The sequence below is a fragment of the Manis javanica genome, chromosome 9, assembly GCF_040802235.1.
Source record: "Manis javanica isolate MJ-LG chromosome 9, MJ_LKY, whole genome shotgun sequence".
NCBI classification, from domain to species: domain Eukaryota; kingdom Metazoa; phylum Chordata; class Mammalia; order Pholidota; family Manidae; genus Manis; species Manis javanica.
In genome coordinates this window covers 51,286,249-51,304,153 of record NC_133164.1, presented here as the reverse complement: position 1 = coordinate 51,304,153, position 17,905 = coordinate 51,286,249, and the positions used below count along the sequence as shown (strand labels likewise).

The 17,905-nt window shown below is 34.6% G+C and overlaps 1 protein-coding gene across 9 annotated transcripts in view; it reads right to left on the bottom strand.

The window, feature by feature from the left end:
* The window catches only part of NAA16 (N-alpha-acetyltransferase 16, NatA auxiliary subunit), a 79,563-nt gene that overhangs the window by 1,802 nt on the left and 59,856 nt on the right, over positions 1 to 17,905 (bottom strand). For 4 of the 9 annotated variants that reach the window (XM_037022958.2, XM_037022960.2, XM_073212561.1 and 1 more), the window contains 10 exons: positions 17,241 to 17,313; positions 14,900 to 15,069; positions 14,433 to 14,585; positions 10,752 to 10,880; positions 5,318 to 5,531; positions 4,263 to 4,456; positions 3,016 to 3,124; positions 2,485 to 2,583; positions 2,015 to 2,158; positions 79 to 176 (listed from right to left, as the gene is read on the bottom strand). In XM_037022958.2, coding sequence (XP_036878853.1) covers positions 79 to 176; positions 2,015 to 2,158; positions 2,485 to 2,583; positions 3,016 to 3,124; positions 4,263 to 4,456; positions 5,318 to 5,531; positions 10,752 to 10,880; positions 14,433 to 14,585; positions 14,900 to 15,069; positions 17,241 to 17,313 — 1,383 coding nt within the window. Of the gene's footprint in view, positions 1 to 78; positions 177 to 2,014; positions 2,159 to 2,484; positions 2,584 to 3,015; positions 3,125 to 4,262; positions 4,457 to 5,317; positions 5,532 to 10,032; positions 10,176 to 10,284; positions 10,430 to 10,751; positions 10,881 to 14,432; positions 14,586 to 14,899; positions 15,070 to 17,240; positions 17,314 to 17,905 lie in introns of those variants that run through there. The other 5 variants (XM_037022959.2, XM_037022962.2, XM_037022963.2 and 2 more) reach the window with 5 other exon arrangements.

Here is a 17,905-nt window from a genome sequence, read left to right as displayed (position 1 = left end):
CAAGAATTACGTTATAAAGACATTTTGTTAAACTGCTCGTATCCACAAACTTGCAGGAAACAGTCTGAAAAAAATTACCTTTACATTTTTATCTTTTATAGTTTCATCCATTCTAGTGGCAATAGTGATGGCTTTCTCTTGCCTTGACTTGTCCAGAAAATACATCATTTTAGCACCTGAAAACACCAACACGTTTCAGAATGTGTAAAGTATGCCTTACATTTGATTTGATTTACATTAACCAGTGACTTAAAATATGGTTTCAAGTAGTTAATCAGCAGTGGGCTGAAGATGGCTCTCACTAGCTCTCAGGGGCCAACTGTGATATCTCTTCCCAATTCCCTATTATTCAGTGACAACACCTCACTGACAGCCTGGGGCCACAACAGGAGTATTTATATTACGGCAAAACACTACAAATCAGGGCTTTTTCTATCACAAAGAGATGGTTGTTAAACACAAGGAGACCAGATGTAGCAGACACCCCCCCCCCCCCATGCAGAAATGATGTAACTCAAAATGTAAATATGGACTACCCTGTGGCAGCAATCAATATTTCAGCTAAAATTATTTTTAAAAGATGACACACTAAAACAAAACATCTAAGGAACAAATTGTTGTCATAGAGGAGTGTGATGAAGGACAGTAGGAAAATGTTTACATAGTCACAAAAAATTTAAGTAACTCTTAAAGCTGTCTTTAAATGAAACTCAAGTTTATTTTCCTCCTATAAATTACTGATCCATAGTCTATGCTCATTTTCCTACCAAGCTCTTGTTTATTCATTTATATTACAGTTAATTTGTAAGAGTTCTAAATTTATTAGCTTTAAATCAGTTACATATCTGTGAATATTTTTTCCAATTAGTCTTTTGATTTTCTTTATGGTGCTTTTATTTTTATGTGGTGAAACTTATCTTTTCCTTAGAATTCCATAATATTTGGAAAGGTGTTTCCCATTATTATAATAAAGAAATCTTTCCTTCCATTATTCTGTGTTCTTAAAGAAAAACTATCTGCCCTTACTACCAAGAAGTGTTATAATTTTCCACAGGAATTAACTTTTTTCTTATAGATATCAGAACAAAGAAGTTTTCCTTTACCACAGAAAGCTTAGGTTAAAATATTTCAATATATAAAGTAGGAGCACAGTTAATTATATTATGTACTTCAGTTTGTCATTCTTTTTTCCACAATCTTTTTGTCCAGTCTGCATTTATGCTGTCTTGCCATCTTATGAATTTGTATAAACTGCCAAATCCTTTCTATAACAAGGCAGGATTTGCTTCCTATAAGTAAATCCTCAAAATATAAGACATATAAAGTAATAAAAATCAAAGAAAAAACAAATCACTCATAACACTACCCAACGACAATCATTAGTCTTGGTACACACTTCTTTCCAGTCTATCCATGTGTAGCACGGAGTTGAGATTATAGTTTTATAGTTATGCTAATTCTGCATACATATATATTATGAAAGTATTCGCCCTGTTATTACAGATCTTTTGGTTTAACATCACTTTATGACTACTGGGTATTCCATCCTACAAACCTACTACTTACGGTTCCCCTTTATTGGACATACATTAATTTGTTTCTATTCTTTTCCCCACACTTACAGCATTTCAGTTAACATCTTTGTGCTTCATGCTCTTTCTTGGCTTTGCATTAATTCTTTGAAATTATTTACAAAAGTATGACTACAGCTAAAGACACAGGTAAGAAGTTCTTGGTAAGAGTCACAAATTGCCTTCCAGATGGCTGGGCCAATTTACACTTGAAGCAGCAAAATACAAGAGTACTTATTCACCACATCTGTACCATTCTTTAATTTCCTTAAAAATAAATAAATAAATAAATAAAACACCTCTCCTGATTTGAAAGATCAAAAATGGTATTGTTTCTTTTTCTTTGATAATTAGTGAGGTTGAATATCTTTCCAAACTTTTATTTTTCAGCACATTCTAACTTTTCTACATAAACATTTTAACCCTGGAAGCTAAATACCAACCTGAAAGTAGATGCTGAAGAGAGGTAGCATTATGTTTGAGAAAATCCTCATTAAAACTTTCTAAATCCTTGTTGACAAATATTTTCTGCATTTCTTGAGATAGAACTTTGCTCACAATGTCTGGAAGATTACTATGATTAGACACTATAAAAACAAAACATTTGGAATGTAAAAAGTATTTTGTCCTTCCTTTGAAACAAAATCAGTTGAAATACATTTATATTTATTATTAAGCTTGGTATTTTTTACATATTAAAACTATTGATCCTTTGTAATAGAAATACTTCCTAGCTTAAGAATACACTAATTCTAGCATGTTTTCCCAGCATGTTTAACTTACAGACATACCTGAATTTAATAATACCAAAGCAGTATTTTTTTACTGCTTTACATTGTTAAAGTCCAGTTTGATGGAAGACTGTTGAACTGTCCTATTTGCTTTACATAAATATTACATTTTTTATACTTACCAGATTTAGAAAATTTAATTAAACATTCATGTAACCAGGGGTTATTACTGTTGATGGCAAAAGCTCGTTTAACAGACTGCAGCATTAACAGAAACTTTCCTGTGTCAGAAAAAGAGAGTAACAGCATCAATATCTGTGTATGTTATTTTCTTCATTTTATTCTAGCCACAGTTAAAATCCATTAACACAATATTACCTTTCCTATAACACTCAAAAGCAAAAATCAAAGCTGACTTTGGTTATCAAAGACAACTTTTATTTTCTAAAGAGAAGCTTGAAAAATTGTGAAATGCTGCTTCAGGTAAACAATTTGTATGGCTGTTCAAACTACTTTTAAAATAGATTTGATAGTAACAATATAATTTATTACACAGTAAAGTTTTCAGTAGCAAGGGAAAAGGGATTAAGAGCTTTTGTGGAAGTTTGAAATGCAACTCTAAAAAACAAAAATAGATCTAACTACTAAAGACTACAACACTTAATATGGTCACCAATATAATTAAAGATTAAAAGCTGAATTCAAACTATTACCTTTTCTAAAATATATTTCAAATGCTAATAGATGAGTGTCGATGTTATCAGCAACAAGGTTCTTAAGAGGTATAAGGAACTTGATAGCTTCTTCTAATGGATTTTCTATCTATTTTGAAACAGAAAGTAAAATTATTACATTTAAAAAACAGCTACACAAATCAAATCTCCCCTCAAATTTTGTATTAATACAAATCTGAAGTAATTTAGACAGTTCTCTTTGTATGGCTAAGTAAGAAAACATTTTAAGACTATCATCCACAAACAAGTTCAAAGTAAATAGTCAATTTTCAAACTGGAAATAGATCTATTGTTTTTCTTTTCCATAGACTTTAGGAGATGCTATACCAAGTACTGACAGCACTTTATACCACAAACATTGAAAGTACAGAGGCAAAATTGCATCATATAATTGAAAAAAAGCAATGACAAATTTAAAATACTGATAACAGATTAACAGTGACTAAACCAGAGATCTAAATATTCTATAAATCTGGTCCCTAAATAACTATAACCACTGAAGAAACCCCAGAGATGAAGTGCTAGCAATCTGTAGCTAAAACATATCTAGCAACATATAAAATGCTTCCACATTTAATAAAGAATCATATTGCTGCTCTAACAAATTACCAAAAATTTTAAAAGAACACAAATTAATTGTCTTGTGCTTCTGCAGGTCGGAAGTCCAATGTAAGTTTCACAAGGACTGCATTCCCTTCTGGATGCTGAGGGAAAATATGTCTCAGTGCCTTTGCAGCTCCTCAATGCTGCCCACCTTCTCTGGTCTGTGGCTCTCTCCCTCTTCAACACCAGCGACTAGAGGGCTGAGTCCTCCTCACACCACTCCCACCTCCTCTCTTCAGCCTTCTTCCTCCACTTTTAAGCTTTCTATGATTACACTGGGCTCACCTGGACAACACACACTAAGCTCCCAGTCTGAAGGCAAGCTAAATTACAACCTCAAATTCCATCGGCCACCTTAATTCCCCCTTTGCCACGTAATGTAACATATTCACCGGTTCTACAGTTCTAGGGAATAGAATGTGGACACCTTTGGTGGGCCATTATTCTGTCTACCATGACTAATGTGTAATTTGCATTAGTCAAAATTTGTGTATTATCACTCAGAAATAACTGATGGCTATCATAATGACCCTGAAATATTACAATGGCTTCTGATTAAACAAATCATGCTTATGGACAGAACAAATAAATTTTACCAAATAAAGATAGTAAATTCGTTTTACCCTTTCTAATTTTTCAGGAATAAGTTCTTCTTTGAGACCACTAGCTTCTTCCTCTTCTTCATCTCTTCTTTTCTTTTGGTTTTTTTGTTGTCGTTCCCTTTCTGCATGTTTTCTCTCTTCTTCTAATTTAGCCTTTTTCTGAGCTCTTCTCTGCTTGCTAAGCATTTTCTTCAATTCTTTAGCTGACAGGTTTTCTGTAAATATTCAAATGAATGAAAATTCTGAGTCAATGTTTTCATTTTCCTCCTGTTCTTCTGTAATACATACTATTAAGTATAGCTTTTAGTGGTGGGAGAGGGGGAAGGCAACTACATAAGGCTTTTAGAAAGTGTATTCCATGACTAGCACAAAACCCGGCACACATGAGGCAACCACCAAATGCTGTGTGGCCTACAATTAACCAATTCCAGCCCAGCTATGCCTCCTACAAAGACATGACTTTAAGCAAACCACCTCATCTCTCTCAGGTTCAAGTTCCATGCTATATAGAGCAGGCCTACTAACACCAACTCTCCTCTTGGAATATGTAATAGATCAAGGGTAAGTGAGACAATGCATATAAACACACTTGTGATGTGGTCAGAAAATTTGCCTCCAAGCTACTATTCCTCAAATACTCTAGGATTAACATTTCAGTAAATAAAAAGCTGTATAGTTATTCTCATTGGCATTATTATCTTCAGTCAAGTGGGTACCAGAAGTTTTAAGAATGTGTATTTTTCCTTAAGGGGCTCAAAGTCATTTTCAGTTACAATTTAAGAAAAAAAGAACCCAGCCCATAGATATTTGTTTTTCTGAACTGATCTTACTGAAAAGAAAATTAAAATGATTGCAGGTCACTCTGCTGGGGTACTGTGGAGACACCAGTCACAGCACATCACCCTGCCAGCTCTGCCTAAGCCTCCTCCTCCTCAAGTTTTTTTTTGGTTTATCAGTCACCCAATGTTGTCTTCACATCCTCTTGACAATATATTTTTCTATGTGTTCTTTATGTTAATGACATTCTGAAATTTGTGTTCTTTTCAATGCTTTTAAGTCAGTTCTCTTCCAGTTACCTGAATTTATTTGTTGTTGTTCACTTGCATTAGTTAAGGGATTATCATACAATTTCAAGTATATTTCAATCGCTGATCTAGCAGCCTTGAAATAGAAGGCATGTCTTCTGAGTGTATCTTCTAATCTCAAAAGGTCAACATAGGCACGAAGGGTCATCTTTCTCATGCAGTATGTATGGAAGTCAAATTGATCATCAGTTATCTCAAAAAAATGCTTTAAAACAAAACCAAAAAGTTACCCCTTACATTTATGCCAATAATGTCTACTTTTGAGATGAAAATAATGAAAAGCCCAAAAACCAATTTAAACCATCACAATTTCACCTCGTTGCCCTCTCCAGCACTTAAATTCTATAAAGGACATCAAGCTGTTCTTTGCATTCAACTTAAAGTTTCTCTTAATACAATCCATGCCCATTCCCTATAAATTTTGTGATGGTACTAAATTTCTCTGTAGTAAGGTTATTTTTTAAACCCTGAAATTAGTACATACTGATATGTTAATGAAATATTTCTCCTCAATATTCCCCCAAAATCAACATGGCATAGTTCAACAAAGCTCTCAATAAAGACTACATATATATAGGTTCACACTAAATATTTACAAATCAGGCTGTTCTACTCAACTATGCTCTTTAGTCATCTCTATCCCCACAGGTGGCCCAGGGCCTAACACAGCAGATAGTCCAGTAAGCACAGTATTTGCCAACTCAAGAGGTAAGCACTGCTTATCAAACATGTGACCTCTTAATTTCCTAGAATCTCAGTTATTTAATCTAAATTAGGATAATGGTGTCTGTACAGCCAACTTCATATGGGTGTTAAGGGATCAATAAGAACATACTTTAAAATTCACTCTAAACAGCAAACTGCTATTCAAATGCAGAGCATTGTGGTTTTCTCTCACTCAGTGAACTCCCATTCATCTACCTACATTCCATTTTAGCAAAATTCTTTATCTGGAGTCTATGTATAAACAAGCATAGTAACATTTTCCTAAGGAGAGAGCTTGAGGCTTTTCATCCAGTCCTCAAAGGGTCCATGCCCCCAAAAAATTTAAGAAATAACCCAATACATGGGAAGAAGACCATTACTACCCCCTACAAAACAATTTATACTTTTATTTTCTTCCTTACATGCATCTATACCTCTGTCTTCTTTCTTTTCCCCACTTTAGCTTCTCCAAAAACATATAGAAAAATTAATGATTCGATACACAAATACTATTTCATCTTCCCTCTGTCCTGAGGGCCTAGTAACTCACTGTGCAGAGGATACATTAGTAAATGTCCATATGATTACAGCTGTTCTGGTAATTAGAAATACATTATACACAGAATTACATTAAGTACCTGAGACTTTAAGAGAAAAATCCTAAGATAAAAAGAGTAAAAGTACACAGAGTGGAGGGAAGGAGAAAAAATGAACATTTCACAGCAGTTTATGACTCTAAAAATCATGCTTTAATGATGTTATATTTGAAAATTGCATTCCTCCCATCAGTAAGACAAATCATGTCATAACAATTTTCTTTTTAACCAAAGGATTACAGATTTCATAAAGTTGTTCATGGTTAAAGTAATCCAAGTTGTCTAGCACCATAATATCTTAAGATGCAATACAACTGAACAAAAATGGCAGTGCCCCAAATCATGGAATACATGAGATGAACATCTAAGAGATCACAGGACTTTTCAAAGTGAGAAACATTTTTTCATGTATAAAAAGGCAGACACATCTTCAAGAGAGAGTGCTAGCAGCATCAATGGACAGATTTTATGTCAAGTCTCAGAGGGAGCCTATGGACCCACGAACACTTAGGCCTCCTCTTCATCAGTGACAGCCCACAGGCTGCCTCTCTCCAGTTAATGTCTTCCCTAATAGAGCAACCAACTTATCCCAGTTTGCCTGAGGCTTTCTCAGTTTTTCCTTTGAAAGCCCAGTGTCTGCAGAACCTACTCAGCTCCAGGCAAACCTGGATGTTGATCACTCTATAATAAGCTAATTTTGGTAGGCAGGACAGGGCTAGATTAAATTAGAAAAAGCAGGATACTACAAAATAATTTTGCTTTTAGAAGAAATGCTGTATTGCAGAATCCTACTTGAAAAACAAGTAAATCTAAGGTTGACTTTCTTTTTATTTTACTTTTTATACTAGAACAATTACAGAGATGTCCTATTACACTCTTCCTTCAGTTACCCAAAAGGTCACACCCACTTACTTTACTATAGCAGATCACAACCAAACACTGACCTTGGTACAACATGTGTGTGTATTTCATGTGATTTTATCACATGTACATTCATGTAATCTCACAATGAAGACACAGAACTACTCCATTACTGTTACCATAAAGATCTCCCTTGTAATACCTTAGGGTGATTTTTTAATCTTCAAAAATTTATGAAACACAAAAATACACTAGATAACACAGGTAAAGTTAGTTTCCTGGCACTTTAGCCAAACATGAACGTGATAAGGGACCTGTCAGCTCACTGCAGAAACTAGTTACCCAAATATTAGTATTACATCTCATGCCCTTAGTTCTTTCCTCATCATAAACTACTAGCTCCCTTTTTTGGGGGGTGGGGAGGTCAGGAGGTGATGCTGGCAGGAACTGCTTAAACTGTCAAAATTAGGCTTGAATCAAACAAAGTGAGACATGTTGGCAAAGAATTAAGAAATGCTATTCACAGCTTAGGTGTGCAGGCTTTCTTTAGGAATTCCCTATTATGGCCTCTCTTCTGAGCCAAATTCTCCCATTCTTATTTCTCAGAGTTACTGGTGGGGACTAAGAGCTCATATATAGAAAGACAACAAAAACCTGGACTTAAAAAATAATAACTAGATCAACAAGGATAACAAGCAACTCTATTTCCTTTATAGAAAAGTTGTCATTATAAAGCATATGTCAATTTAATAAACACTAGAAAACAATTATAAGCTTTCTGTGGTTTTGATCTACCAGAAATCCTAAATCTTAACAAAAGGATTTAGAAAATATGTGCTGTCGCCATTTCAGATATAAATCAGCACACTAAAATAATATGAAATCAATCACCTGAAGAAAAGGAAAACTAGTTCTTGAAAGATAAAATAGTTTAATGTTTTTTGAATATAAGTTTATAATCAATATTTTGGAGACAGTTGTCTGGTTTTTAATAAAACTCAAAGTTCTAAACAGATTGGGCTGGACTACATAATGTTTACATATAATCCTAAAATCTGAGAAGGGGGCACGATGAAGGCAGAAGAAGTACTATGCTGGACCATTCTAGAATTCTAACATTTCAAATCCAATTACTAGGAGCTCACAGCAGTATGGGTCCTCGCTAAAACTGCCTTTGATTAAATTCTTAAATGAATTCCTGAAGGCAGAAAAGTACTTAACCCTATGTGAACTTTTATCTCTATATTTAAAAGGTGAACTGCAAAATTTTTATTTTTGAAAGGGGCTCATATCTTTACTGAAATATTTAAAACCCAGACATAAAAGTAACCCATGCCAATAACTATTATAATAAATATCTGAATTCTGTAATTACTCCTAAATCTTTGCAATTAAGAATTTCTTTAAGATTATATAAATTTTCTTAGAAATTAATTCTCGAGGCATTATTCAGCAAGTATTTAATCTCATTTGTACTAAGCACTCATATTTCTAACTTTAAGCACTAATTTAGTTTTAAGTTCTGTTTACTTATTGTATGAATTATTCACTGTAAGAAGACTGGTTTATAAACGACATTAAGAATATGCTCTTTTCTTGTTTATCTATGTCTACTTCTTTCTATTCTTAAGTAGCAATGGCAAATCCTAAAGACAGTAAAGTTTCTAGCAATAACAATTAGGTAATATGACCTGAGAGTGACAATTTCTGCCAAGTTTTGGTCTGAAAACCCATGATTTCCTAAAATTTTTCCCCCTAAAATGCTTCTACCAGTCAGATCATATTTCTTAAACTGGGAGTAGTTTATCTAACAATAAAAAACATTATTTCACGTTACTCAGTCAAGATCTCTAAGAATTTAAGGGGAAGCATAATCTAAATGAAATTCAGTAATGGACTAGATATTAATCGTAATCTAACAATCCTCAAAAAACATTAAAAGGAATCCAGTCATGTTTATTAATGTTAGGAGAAACAGAACTGAAGCTGGAGATTACAATGATCTTAAGGATGCTCAAATTTCACTTTCTCAGAAAATCTGATGAATTTCTAGTTATGGTCTTGCTGGAATTACTGATACTTAAGTGCCTAGCAGCATCTTTGTTCACTGAAAATGTCCTGTTTAATAAAAAATATGTCTGCCCTCCATGGCGAGCAGATGCTTTTAAAGTGATGTTGATCTAGGAGGGTCAAAACAGCTAGAGATCTTCAGTTTTATCACAGAAGAGCCTGGTTTAAATCAGAATGCCTGATTTAAACTAGATATTGCATTAATTATTTCACTTCAACGAGCAACGATATCCAAGGGCGTTGTATTTTTCAAGAAGAGGAGGAGGATTTTCCCCAGATACAGCCATCAAGCCCAGGCTTAAAAAGGAAAAAAACCCAAACAAAGCAAAAACTAGGTTATTTCTGTAAGGGTTCCGATACAATCCTAGTTCCAGTTCCCGTCAAAAGCCACCCCCTAAGATTTAGCCTTTCTTCTGGGTAATCTTCACATGGGAAAAGGCCACAGTGACTGCGTGGCGCAGACATCAGGCTCACCTGACTACGATGCCTGTGGCTTTCTACTGCGTCAGCATGGGAACATTGGTGCCGATTGACCCCACACCTGAGGGCTGCTGAGGACTGCCCCAGGGGTGCATTTGTGGCTCTTTTCCTCCTGTTGTCCATTTGGAAGGAGAGTGCTTCAGAGATGACAAAGAACAGGAAAACAAAAATTCACACAAAGGAAAAGAAAAGTCCCCTCACTAAGGCACATCACACACATATCCTAAAAGCAAGTAATAAACTAACCTGCAGACCAGCGACTGAGTGCTGTACTAAGTACTCAATGTGAGAACAAATATCCTGGGAAGACAAACTGGAGAGAGGCTGACTACAGAGCAGATCCTGATGTAAAGGGGAAAGAGGTGGCCATCAGCTTGTGCATCCTTCCAGACTAGTGATGAAAATCAAATAATGGCCCAATAACAGAAATTTTGAATATAGGTTAATAATAGCAGTAATAATAATGGCTTACTAACTTAATCTTTTCCTTCTTCCTTCACACAAACATATGTAAACATGTCAAGATTATAACCATTTGAAAAATCAAAGAAAGAAATCACTTATTCACAACTTCTGAATGGTTGAAAGACTAAATATTAACTTTTTTCTTCAGTGTGGTTCCAAAATAGTTAGAAGAGGGTAGATGGTCCTGTGCAGAAATCTACATTTTTTTTTTATCACCTCAGAGAATAGTCAAGATTCTATCAACTTACCCTTTCTACTTCATGGCATTTTTTCAAGGCATCCCCGTATCTCCCCAGACGCTGATAAGCTAAAATGCATTCTGTTTGAAACCACATGCACTGCATTTCATTTAGATTTTCCACTGCAGATACTCCTTCCTGAAATGGAAGCATTAATAAATACAGAAAGCAAACAAAATCCTAAAAATCTTTTTCTCTTTTACAACGATGGCTACAAGTTTACTGTGACAATAAATAGGAATTAACAAATATATCAATGTGCTTCCAAAAGGTTCCTACTCTTAAAATTACATGTCCTATTTTTTCAGTTGTTAGGTATCCAACACTTGACATAGAAAAGACTCCAGATTAGTAGAGCTAAGTTTTTATAAACCAAAGCTTTTATTTAAGCTAAGACAGTAATCCTAGAAGCACTGCCTAACTTCTGCCTTTTAAGCAAAAAGCTACTGAACCTTCCCTTGCTGGGTCAGCCACTAGGATGCACACCCATTACGGCCCAATCTATGAGTAACAGTTCCAGGTTCACTATTCAGTTTCCCAGTCTCCCCACTCCATGTTAGGTCACCAGTTGTCACTTCTTTTGTGCCCATGGTCTGCTTCTGACAGCCTTTACTGTTTCATATTAACTCTTCTTTGCAGTGGGCTGACAAAATCCACAGAATTTGTTAATTCAGATTTACTGAGAATTCTGAAGAGTGTAAGACAAAGTACCTAGTTTCAGTGTAGGGACACTGGAGCTTTGCCACAATTCAGAAGAACTATTTCAAGTACATTTTATGTGACCCCAGAAAAGAGGGCAGAGGTACCTTTCCACAAATAATTTCAGTCTTAGTTTTTTTCACACCCATTTTGTGCTATCACTTCAATTTTCATTTAAAGTGTAAAACCTGGTTATATGGGTAAATGGAATTAGGGGTACATTCTATTTCTTCTTTATGATTGCATGTATTCTCCATTTTTTGATGACTAATTTTTTAAATTAAGGTATCACTGATATACAATCTTAAGGTTTCAGATGAGCAACATTGTGGTTTCAACATTCACCCATATTATCAAGTTCTCCCCGACCCCCTTGCAGTCACTGTCCATCAGCATAGTAAGATGCTAGAGTCATTACGTCTTCTCCATGCCATACTGCCTTCCCCATGACCTACCTGTATTGTGCTTATCATAATGCCCCTCAATCCACTTCTCCCTCCCTCCCCAACCCCTCCCCTTTGGTAACCACTAGTCTCTTCTTGGAGCCTGTGAGTCTGCTGCTGTTTTGTTCCTTCAGTTTTGCTTTGTTATGGTCTACAAATGAGTGGAATCATTTGGCACTTATCTTTATCCACCTGGCTTATTTCACTGAGCATAATACCTCCTAGCTCCATCCATTTCTTGCAAATGGTAGGATTTGTTTTCTTCATATGGTTGAATAATATTCCATTGTGTATATGTACCACATCTTTGTCCATTCATCTACTGATGAACACTTAGGTTGCTTCCATATCTTGGCTATTATAAATACTGCTGTGATAAACAGGGACATGTGTCTTTTGAACCAGGGATCCTGTTTTCTTTGGGGAAATTCCTAAGAGTGGAATTCCTGGGTCAAATGGTATTTCTATTTTTATTGAGGAACCTCCTTACTGCTTTTCACAATGGATGAACTTAATTTACATTCCCATCAACAGTGTGGGATGGTTCCCCTTTCTCCACATCCTTGCCAGCATTTGTTGCTCCTTGTCTTTTGGATGTTGGCCATCCTCACTGGTATGAGGTGGTATCTCATTGTGGTTTTCATTTGCATTTTCCTGATAATTAGTGATGTGGAGCATCTTTTCCTGTGCCTGTTGGCGACCTGAATTTCTTCTTTGGAGAAGTGTTTGTTCAGCTCCTCCACCCATTTTTTAATTGGGTTATTTGAGCGTGTGAGCTCTTTATATATTTTAGATGTTAACCCATTATTGGATAAGTTGTTTATGAGTATATTCTCATAAATATGAGACCACCAAGACCATTTGTTGTTTCTTTCTCATCATAAATATATATGACATTTCATATATGACATATTTATGATTCAGTAGCAAAAAGCTATGAATTGTGATACCATACATATGTATATATGTTATATATGACACACCATTTGACAAATACCTAGCAATGTTAGACTGAAATTTCTGCCAATTTGATGGTATAAAGTGATATCTTATTGTTTCCCTTATTACTAATGAGGACTTTTTTTTCTTGGTCTTTTTATTATCCACTTCCATGTACTAACAACTGTTCACAACCTTTGACCATATTTATATTGTTTTGTCTTTTTCTTATTGAGTTGTTGTGTATATTTGTTTTAAGACATCATTCTTACCAGTAGTTACATTTTTCACAATGAAAGTTTAAGCTATTCTGTAACTGCTGAATTGTAAGAAGTTTCCATGAACGATGGGAACATAGTTAACATTTAAGGAAAGTGGTACACTGGTGCTGTATTAATGACACATTAGCACCACAGGGCATACAGTAAACCTACTTTCATCCTAAATAACTTAGAAACAGTAGCACTAAAGTCCTCAACTCTGTACGTAGCATACACTTGTAGGTATAACTTACTTATTCCAAAGTATTTTAATTAGACTTTGAAATCAAACTTGCAAACATGGTTTCCTCAGTATGCCTCAGTGTTACATTCAACGTGTACTAAGTAACTATTTCACTGAACTTTTTAGAGCTCTTTATAAATCCTTTTTTTGCCATATGGGTTGGAAATATCTTCTCCAATTCTTTGGTTTATCTTCACACTTTGCTTATGGTTATTTTTGTTACATATAAATTTTTATTTTAACATAGTCTATCAATTTTACTCTTGTATTTTAGGTGTTTGGGACCTTAAGAAAATGCTTCCTACCTCAAGCGCTGAAGATAAAGTTCCGTGTTTCTTATGCTAAAAGTTTGGAAGGTTTGTTTTCTATACTTAGATCTTTAATCCACCTAAAATTGATTTGTGGGTGGCATAAGGATATCATTTTTTTCAACACAAAAAACACATTGTTCCAGCAATCTTTTCATCTCTGATTTTGAAAGCACCACTAGCCAATACTAAGTTTCTAAGTATGTGTGACTCTGTTTCCAAGCTAGCTATTCTGTTCCATTAGTCTACCTATATTTTTTTTTATCACAAACGTGTTTCTTTTATAATATAACAGGAAAATATATGTGGAAAAGGATATGAAGGAATGATGAAGGAGGGAAAAGAAAAGAACAGATGTTTAGTGTAACAAATTTAATTCTCATCAAAGAGACCAGTAGTCCACAGAACATTAGCTCTACATAGAAAGAACTCAATGAGCACTTCTGAAGAAAATGCTAGAGACAGAATACTAATGAGACAAAAGAATGGTAAACCAAACATTACACACCAGCACTGAAGTATGGCAGATGGCTGATTTTTGTAGAGAAGTATTTTGCTCCTACTATTGCCTTTTTAACCATCCCCCACCAGAAGCACCTGTGCATGTATCCATGCACAACACACACATACACACACACTCAACTGTAGTAAGAAACTATACTGAGGACATGAGCTAACTGGATTAAAAAATAACAAAAATGAATTCTTATGAACTTCAGAGGCAAACTTCAGAAATCATCACACAACTTGTTTAATTTTACTGAGATAATTACATGCTCATGTCTGATATATCCTACCCTTGTGAATTTGGAGCACATTTCCTCTGCTTCTTTTATCATATTTGCTCGAAGCATATATTTTGCACATTTGGAATTGATGAATCTATCAGCTGTATCCAAAGACTGTGCTTCATCCATCCACTTTGCAGCTTCTCTGAGATTACCTATATGCTTTAAGAGGTAAAAGTATTAAAGAAATCACAGTTTATGATTAAGAGAATATGGGTGCAATACAATCAAAGTTTATAAAAATAGATTAGAAATTTGGTAATGTTTCTGTCAAATTTATCTAGAAATCTTTAGATAAACTACACATGATTAGCACTGATTAAACAATTATGCAACATAAAACTCCATAGGGCTATCAGAGTATTAGAAATAGATTATCAGGCTACTCCAGAAGTTATTTCTACATAGAAGGAACTCTATGGTTCTTAAAGAGGCCGAATTCTTTGACTATCCAAAAAATATGACTAAGATTTTACCTTGTAAATTTTTGCTTTCATATAGAATAATTCTATCAGAGTTGGAGTACTAGCAATCGCAGCATTGATATAATCCAAAGCCAAAGAATATTGTCCAAGTTTATCAAAGTGCTGTGCCAGGAAATACTGAACCCAGAGTAGTGTCGTTGGGGGTTCCTTCTCCCCATTTTCTACAATCAAACAAATATAAGTTATAGGTAAGACATCAAAGTAAAGCAAGACACGTACTTTCCTCCAATACACAGCGAAATTAATAATTAGTCCAAAAATAAACATTAAAACCCAGGAAAAATGACCAATTTGAACAGATAGAGGAATGACTTCATGTAGTAACATTTAAAAAGTAGCAGACAAGCAGAGAAACAAGATGCTAAGGCTTCTAACACTTGCCTCCCTGCAAAGTAGTAGTGCTGGGTAAAATAGGTAAATCAATCTAACTCAGGGATTCTCAGGCTGAGAACATAAGATAGCAGGCTCAGAAGTAAAGGAAAACAGCTCAGAGAAGAGATGTCCTTAACTACCACTGCAAGACTTCTACAAAGTCAGGAACTGCCAGAACTGAGCTTAGCGTTTCCTAGGCCTTGATACTAAAAAGGAGAAACCCAAAGTTGAAGGATATGGAAAGAATAAATTCCTGACAAGGTGGAATTAACCCTACTATGTGACTAAAGCAGTCACATACAATCAGTGGAACTCTATCCTGTTCCCTACCCTGTAACCCTCAGGCTATACAAGAACAGATGAAGAAATACAAGCTCTCAGAATGGATTTCAGAAGAGAACATGGATTCATACAGGTATAAAAGGATATAGAGTAGACAGGCAAATAAATACACACTTGAGAAAAAAACAGGTCTCTTAAACTAGCTGACCAAATGAAATGACAACAAATGCAAACATACAAATTAGCCTAAGACACAAATAATAAAGGCAAAGAGCCAAGCATTTACCTTGCTCTTTTTATATAAACTATGTATCAGGGTAAGCAAATATTTGATGAGCAAAACTTCTTTATAAAGAGAATTCCAGCTTATAAATGCAAAAAAGAAGATTAGAATGAAGGAACTGAGGCAACGATCCTTAGTGGCTGCTAAGTCATTAGGTGAGAGGCCTAAGGAACTTTTAACAAGCACATCAGGCTGATAATGTCTGAACCCTGATCACTCTTAAATCATAGGGACATCTTAAATCACAGAGACAACCAGAATGACTTTAGCCTCCAGATGTGATACAACATAAGTACACAGTGTCACCTATGAAGTATTCACATGGAACCGAATCTAATCAAGTCTCTAACTCTTAACTATCAGTTAAAAGAAACAGATAACAAAATATATTGAATGGTACCATGAGAGAGCCAACCAAATCCAGAATATGGAACATTCTATAGGACAAATGACCTTTTAACTAATAGCATTTTTTTTTTAAGGGAGGGGAGGTTACTGCTCATGATTAAAAGAATAACAAAGACCTTTCAAATGTCAGTGGTGGATCTTGGTTCTTAATTCAACTAAACCATGTATACAAAGACATTTCTGAGATAACGGGAAATTTGCATGTGGACTGGGAGTCAGATATTGTAATATGAGAATTAACTTTGGGTGAGATAGCACTGTGGGTCAGTCACATCTTCTATATAAGTGTCTTGAACCGTTAAAAATACATACTAAGATATAGACAGGTGAAACAAAACAGTGTGTCTGCTTTAAAAATACTCCAGAAAAAAAAAGAACACAGAAGATACTTCAAATTAAGACTAGCAAATGTTGATAACAGAAGGTGGGTCATGAGGACACAAGGGTTCATTACTCTACTTACTTCTGTATCTGTTATTTTATTCGGAAATTCGTTTCAAACTAATGAAACTTAAGGGCAATGACACGTAGAAGACACACAAAGAACCCAGATTAAGACTACTATTTGCACGACTGAAAGCATTCTAGAGTGTTTTCTAAATTAAGTTGCCTTGATTTACATATTCCCCTAGAAGGGAAACAAAGAACCAAATCATATAAGATTTAAGTAATAAAAAGAGTAGAAAGAGCAGGTAAGTAGGGATTCAGGAGGAACAAGTTTCAATATAAACTGCCCTGATCTTAAGCAATCCACTTACCCTCTCAAGTCTCTTTCCTCATATTAAAATAAAGTTAACTTCCATTTTACAAGATTATGGAAAATTTAAATTAAATAAGATTGAAAGTGCTCTTCTCATTTCATTCACTATTTATTAAATAGCTATCATGTAGCATGTACATAATAAACATAAGATAGCTTTACTGTGAGTGATTAAAAATGGACTGAAATGAGCAATCAAATTCCAATTCAATCTAATTTAAACTTACCATAAGGGCTAAAAAAGTCACACGTTTTAAGACAGGCTTCATAATTAGTAACAAGCTCCTGGATTATAGAAATCTGTTAAAGAAACATAATTTTAAAATATTTTATTCAAGGTATATATATTTATTGTGGACTAAATTAGATATTTGAAAATAATATACAGCTTACTTCAGAACTGTAAATAAAATACTAGAGTGTCTGCTTTTTCAGGTCCCTGTGTGGGGGTAAGTAAGAAAAAAAAACAGAAAATGTACTGCTGTCTTTATTAACAGTAAAACATAATTTCAGTTATTTCTCCTCTCAATGAGTGGGGTTTGAGGTTTTGAAGGATAAATTACTCTACAAAGCCTTTTTTCTTTTGCCAATAAACACACACGTATAATTTATTATTATTTGCCTTCTGTCTTCCACTGTTACACTGTGAAGGTGTAAGCCATGATACATTCAGATTTCCTAAAATATCATTCACTACAAAACAGTCAAGTGAAATGATACAAATTATACAATGAGTTGATGCAGAAAGAGGTTAAGTAAACTCCTAACTAGATGTTTAAAACACTTTTGTTTTTAGCCATCAGTTTGATAGAGATTTGCATTTCAGTGCTTTACTGAAATACATAATAAATTACATAAATGACAAATAATTATACAAAATAATACATAAAAC